General features: G+C 39.3%; 1 protein-coding gene across 1 annotated transcript in view; it reads right to left on the bottom strand.

Annotated features, from left to right (window-relative positions):
• Positions 1 to 2187: 2187 nt before the first annotated feature.
• Positions 2188 to 6709, bottom strand: part of PDE1C (phosphodiesterase 1C) — a gene marked incomplete at both ends in the record, with an annotated part of 210802 nt that continues 206280 nt past the window's right edge. The window contains 2 exons of the mRNA XM_084213788.1: positions 2188 to 2339; positions 3995 to 4093. Coding sequence (XP_084069914.1) covers positions 2188 to 2339; positions 3995 to 4093 — 251 coding nt within the window. The remainder of the gene's footprint in view (positions 2340 to 3994; positions 4094 to 6709) is intronic.

Raw genomic sequence — 6709 nt, 5'->3', positions numbered from 1 at the left:
AGATGATGACACACCTTACATAACTGTGGAGGCCCATGAGCCTATTGGGAAAAGGGGAGTGGCAATGCCATGGAGGGCTCCAGACGTCCCCCATAGGTTATGGTGAAACAGAAGGCTTTCCCCATGGTGCACTGCAGTATTGTGCTAATTTACCCCAGTTCTGAATTTCCCATTGGCCATTTCCCATTTCCATTGGCCATCTCTACTTCTTTTACCCCTATATGGTCTTCTAGAATATTCCCCACTCCCTGTTTCCCCACTGGTTAATGTAACCCTACCTGTCGACCCTGGCAATCCCTATTGGCTCCTGCCCTTTGTACCGCACCTATGGCCTCAGTTGATTGACCCTGAAGCTTTGCTCCACCTCCTCTTTTGCATATTTATACCCTGGACCCTCCACAGTCCGTTGTCTTCTGTCCCTAGACCCCTTCAGCACTGGACCCTAATAAACCCTCGCTGGAACCCCATACAGAAGATCCTCCCATGTCACAACTGCCTGGTAGCTGTGGTGTGTTTGAGTGCGAGTGCCTTTCCAAACGTTCTCCCTCCGAGAAATTAGTGGGGGAGTTAGTGGCACTGACCATCTCGCCTTGCCATTACATATAATCATGAAACATATCCCATATATGGCTACTGAATTGATTAAATTAGAAAAGGAATATAGCGAAACCCCTATAGAATCTGAGACTGAGTGTTTGGAGAGTCTCTCTTTCTTGGGGTGACCAAATTCTGTAATCAGAAAAAGAGACAGAAGGGTTCTGGGGGGGCAGGGAATGACCCTGATCTCTTACCCAAAGAGCGATTTTTTGGGCTGGTGTATTCAACCCCCTGCAGAGAGGAGATCCCCTTGCTATAGTGGGAAACATTAATCAGATTGTAGAAAGCATGAAAAAGCTGCTTGTTTACAAATGATGCATGATAGGGAGTTAACATCATGATATGAATCCCCTATGATGATGACTGTAGACCCTGAAATAATGATATCTCTTATGAGAGGCTGCCCTGAAGCTATGAAAGCCATAGGCATCCAGCTAAAAGGACAAATAGAAAGCCTCACAAAAGGGGAAAGAGCTGTAGCCACCTTGGAGGCAGCTATTATTCCAAACCATAACTGAGAAAAAAGTAAAATTTGGACCTGGGGGTAGGTGGCACAAGAATAAATTAATTATGGAAGAAAATATGACCCAATACCTTCAAGTACAATTGATTTTAAATCAATTCAGCACACCTAGTGCAAAACAACTGTGCCTCCAGTAAGACTCCAAAAGGCCATGTCCTCCCCTGGGCAAGGAGGACGAGCTAACACAGGGAAGAACACAAGGAAAAAGAAATGCCATGTGGAATATGGGCTTACAAAAAGGGATCCCAAAAACCCTTTTGGAATGAATGAATGGCCAACCCGCTAATAAATTAGAGGTTTTAATTATATTGGTCATCCAATCCAAACACCACCACCATCACCATCACAATCTTAATTGCTGATTAAGAAACCACCCTTTGGTAAACAAATCGCCATAACACATTCCACATGTTCACAATACCAGGCGCAGCAAGTTAAGATTAAAATTGTTTCTCATTCTTTTCTCTGATCTTCTCACCACCTTCCTCAGGATGATGCCTGGGAAAGTTGTGTTTCTCTCTGTGGCCAGAGAGCTGCTGCCACAGTCCTGTGGGAAGAAATGACACAGACAGAAAATGTGTTTGGAAAGACTAGAATCTAATTTTGCACATATACATACATATATGGATAAAACACATGCAGTATACAGCCTATTTGAGTAAAACATTTTAGGGTATTCTACAAGCAAAATACAGTTCTTAGAAAATTCCTAGAGAAAAATCACATTTCATAAGCAGGAGGCTTTAAAGTGCATTCCTTTTAGCATTGTGTTTAGGCAGTGACCCAGCCCTGCTGCTGGAGTCACAACTTGTGGTGGTGGTTAAGATCAATATCACAAACATTAAGCACAGAGTATAAAGGATGAAAATAACTGAAACATGGTAACATCAGAGTACTTGGGCAGTGAATATATCTAGTAAAATATTATAAAAAGGTGTGAGATCTTGAGGTGAGTGCACCTGAACTGGTCCTTTCTTAAGGGAGAGAAGGGCAACAGTAGCATTGGGAAAATACCTTGTGTTTTTTCAGGTGACAATCAGCCTTGATTTTAACATGGCTGTCAAGCACTAGCGGTACCGAGTGGTGACAGCTGGTGGAGTTTTAATGTTGAACATGGTTACAAACTTGTAGTGTATAACAATGCTAATTACAGTGAGTAAATTTTTAGAAATAGAAATAATAGAATTGGTAGGTGGCAGGGATACTTCTAACAAGAACCCTTAAAGAGTATTCAGACAGGTTTCTGTACAACAAATTTTGCTTCACAAACTTTGAAACTCCTTGGAGGAGCCAACAATGGTTTTCTCCATTTTTCCAAGGTCCTGATCCGAACAATGACAAAGCCACTGAGTTGTCATGGATTAAAAGAGAATTGCAACATATGATCTTAAATTACTTAAATAACTAGATAGCAATGGGGAGAAAAATAAAAAATACATAAAGCTATTTAAAAGTGTGATGAAATGGTCAGGATTCATAGTAAAGAAGGATTGTTGCTTCTGCTATTCAATGTGCTTCTCCAGATGTGATTTGGAAAAGCTGTGGGTAGAAGAAGAAAGCAAGTGGGAACAGAAATGAAAAAAAATTGAAGAAATAGAGAAGAAGAAGAAGCAGCAGCTTACTTAAGTGTAGTTGGCAAATCCACCAATTCAGTGTTGGTTAGTGCAGAAAGATGCATATAGAGAGAGGCAACACTAACTCCAGAAGTCCACATGTGACTTGGGCTAAACATTAATTAGGATTTTTTATAGAGAATTCTACAGAAACTACTGTTCAGTCCTGAAAGAGATTCAAAAATGAAAGTAAAATTTTAAAATCTATTCAGAAAAGCAAAGAAGGTAAAAGACAAAGTGTAATTACATTATTTTAAACATTTCTGGTGTACCTGCAACTCGAGCAGTATGCAGTGCTTGTTCTCTCCTTTCAAAATGAGATTAAAACCAAGAAGGATATAGAGAAGAGCAGCAAGGAAAAAGAAAAGTAGACTAGGTTTGCCTGTGAGGAAAGAAAAAAGAGGACTGCAAAGGGACAATTGAAGTAGTATATGAATCACCAGGGGCTTGGGGAAAGAGGCTTGGGAAGGAATTGTTTCTCTCTTGGGAAAAAATTTGCCACTGTTTCTCAAAGTGCAAAATCTGAGAGGAACTTTTACACAAGGGACATGTTCAACTCTGAAATTCAGGCCCATGGGACACTATGTACTGAAAGAATGCATGGGATCAAATCCAACTAAATTAGTATCATAAAAGACAATCACTGTTATTTACATTGAACAGAATTTGAGCTAAGAACAATTTTAATGTTGTGCTATATGTTCTTTTTCTAGTGAGTGAAGAAAGAGGACCCTTTGTAACCCAGCCTCCTACCTGCATCCTCTTGAATACCTATCACACTGTGAGATGAGGACACTTATTCTCAGTAGTGTTAGGAAAGGAAAAAATTTCCCATGCTGTCTGAAATAGGAGCAGTTTTAACTGTGATAGGCAGAAGGTCACATTGAGAACACCATAAGAAAACCATAAGAAAACAGCCGAGGAAAGCATTGACTTAATTTGACAGGAGGTAATTCACATACAATTACTTTGTGTATGTAATTCTTTTAAGACCAATATTTTAGTACTAAGTGAGCATATTCTGCAATAATAAGGCTATTGAATTAATTTCTAACAAAATGTCCATTATATCGTATAGTTAAATCATACACTTAGTTTTAGTTAGAATTACAGCTGCTGTCAATGCAGTGCAGCCTGTGCAATGATTCCACAATGTTCTCTGTCTGCCATTCCAGAAGAAGCCTCTTTTATCTCTTCCTCTTCTAACTCTGGTGAATATGTTGAGTTTTCTTCATTCTTCCTCTCTTTTCAAACACCTTACCTCTCACTGGATGTTCCTCCAATTTCTTTTGTAAGACAGGGAAATAGTCTCCTGGGTTGTGAGTAGGCCTCCTCAGGTAATGCAGTCGAGGTTTGATGACTGGTGGTGACAAAGGAAGAACAATTATGGTTACTATGCATAGATTTCACTCACTTGTGGAGAAGAAATGGATTCCTCAGAAGCTGTATCCATCCCATAGCCTATCTGTACAAAGGAGGGCTTCTCAGCCTAAGAGCCAGGATTCTTTTGGGTTAACGGGCAGTTACAGACAGTTAGGAAAAAGTTCACAGAAAAAAAAAAAACGTTTAAAAATATAAATCATAAATATAGATGTAAAACTCTAAAATGAAACATGGGCAACTCCAAAACTGAAAGTAGGACAATTAAGCACTACACAATACTGAATCATGAAATCATGCCCTTATTCTTACACCTCAGCAGACTACATCAACACAGGAAAGAACATTCTCGTGGTTAGAAAACAACAGTTTAGACAGTAGATGAAACTGCCAAACTAAATGAAGAAGCAACTTTATACTTACCTATCTACATATATACAGCAAAACACTTCACTGTTTTCAAAATGTTGTTGGTAAGGGTAATTTTAAGGCAATAAATCTGAATTGAGATAATGTTTCTCAGAATTCAGGAATAGGTAGATTTGAGGCATTTTTTATGATTTTCCAATAAATTACAGGCCATTGTGAAAGTTGGAAGTGGTCTACATAAAAATCTGACCATTCTCAACTTCTTGACTCTGTTTATTTTAACCTACATCTTGCTTTCTTACATAGATAGACTAAAAAATTAACCATGACCATGATCAAAATATTTTAATCTTATGCTTAGTTATTATTTGCAAAATAACCAATTGAATAATTAGTATGATAAGGAGTTAAAAATAGAAGTCATTTGTCTTTGCAGGAATGCTAAGAAGCAAAAAATATTCCACTGTGGGAGCTAGCTAACATCACTGATTCAAATGCTGCAACAGCCACATTCCCATCTTGCTAAACTCCTCAAGAGATTAATCATACCCTAAAATGTCTTGGGAAACAAAAAGCTATGAATTTTCTAAACTTTAGAAATGTGCTTCCAGATTTCTGCATAGTCATAATCCTTCCTGTTCTCAACTAGATCGGTTTCACATTCATTAAAACTTAATAGGTTGGTTGTGATTCTCAGGACCTTCATGCATGGAGTGATGCAAGTATTTTTTTCTTTTTTTTTTTCCTTTTAATTTAGGGAAAATAATTCTTTTTTAAGATCATGTCTATCATCAAGGCAATGAAAGCAGAGAAAACATATTTAGTAGCACTATGTTGGTAGTGCCAGGGTAGACAAGAATAGTTACACAAGTAGCATCATGCAGACTATGTGTTGTCCAGACACTAATTCAGCAAGGAGGCTGAGTGCATTAGCCGCTCTGTTTGCTCTGACCAGGGAGATGTGCAACCCACCATTTTATAGTTGAAACCTTAGATTCAGCTAGGATAGCATGCACATAGTATTTCCTCTTAACTCTTCTTTCATACAACTCTTTCTTTGCTTCTTGGAGAGATGCCAATGGATATAAACACCTGGGCCTATGTCTACATCACACCTTGATTTGCATACCAGATGAAAGAAAGGATGTCAAAGCTGATGCTTAGTAGACAACTGCACACAAAAAACAAACCTTGTCTGCTAATAAAAATCATCTTTCTCCCTTTTGCAGCCTTTGTCAAGAAAGGAGGTTTTCTGTAATTAGCATAAAGATCTGCAGGACAGAGGAGCGGGAGTACCAAGACTGTGTTTCATTAGAGTGGTTAAAGAAATTGTCTAAACTTAGAGAGACTCTGTCTCCCAGGAGTGTTAAGAAAATCTGTGGTTATACAAAATTCACTTTCATCCAATGAGACACCTCAATGAAAGTTCAAAGATAGCTACTTCTTGGTCAGTCACCATGACACCAGAGAGGTCTCCTCTATTATCTGCTGTGGAACCAGGAGCAGAAGCTGTAAGAATTGGGATGCAGAGATATTACCAGTGTTCTGAGTGCTTTGCAGCACCCACTGCTGCCAGGACTGGGAAGAATTCTCCCCCCCCCCCCCCCCCCAAAAGGCCTGTGGTCCCTGAAATAGCTCCAGTCTGAGGGAGAAGAGGGTTTGGACATCTGCTGGGAGGTTTAACCAACCTGTTGGATGAAGTGGAAGTGGATTTTTTCTCACATGCTCAGGGAATAGTAAACCTCTAATGCTGAGGTCAGGGCAATTTTCCCCTTGGGCAGATTTGCACTCATCCCTGGGGGCATTTTTTCCTTTCTTTGCAGTATCAAACCTGACCACTGGTCAGGCTCCTCCAGTCCCTTTTGACCAGGTTGCTGCCGGCTGTTCAAGCACCATGAAGATAGACTGTTGTGCCTCACATTAATTCTTCTTTTATCTTCTTCCTTTGTGTGATTGTTACTGAAACTAATTATTCATGTTCTTTTCAGGAAACAGTGTTTTCTAGGCCTGTATTTCTTCTGCTGCTTTCTGTAGCTCTGTTAGACAGAAAGACTGCAAAGGATGTTTTGTTTAAATTAAATTGAGATGAATCAATCAGCTTCAGCCTGCACATGGGCATTGTGTTAACACTTGTGAGCAGGGCCTGTGAAATGGTTTCAGAAAAATAATGATAAATAAACCCAAAAATAAAATCCTGATTCCAGCTGTAGCCTTTGTGTTATGTGTC

The sequence above is a fragment of the Fringilla coelebs genome (assembly GCF_963513975.1).
Source record: "Fringilla coelebs genome assembly, chromosome: 1".
NCBI lineage: Eukaryota > Metazoa > Chordata > Aves > Passeriformes > Fringillidae > Fringilla > Fringilla coelebs.
Note: the sequence above shows the minus strand (reverse complement) of the source record. Positions and strands in the feature narration are given on the sequence as shown.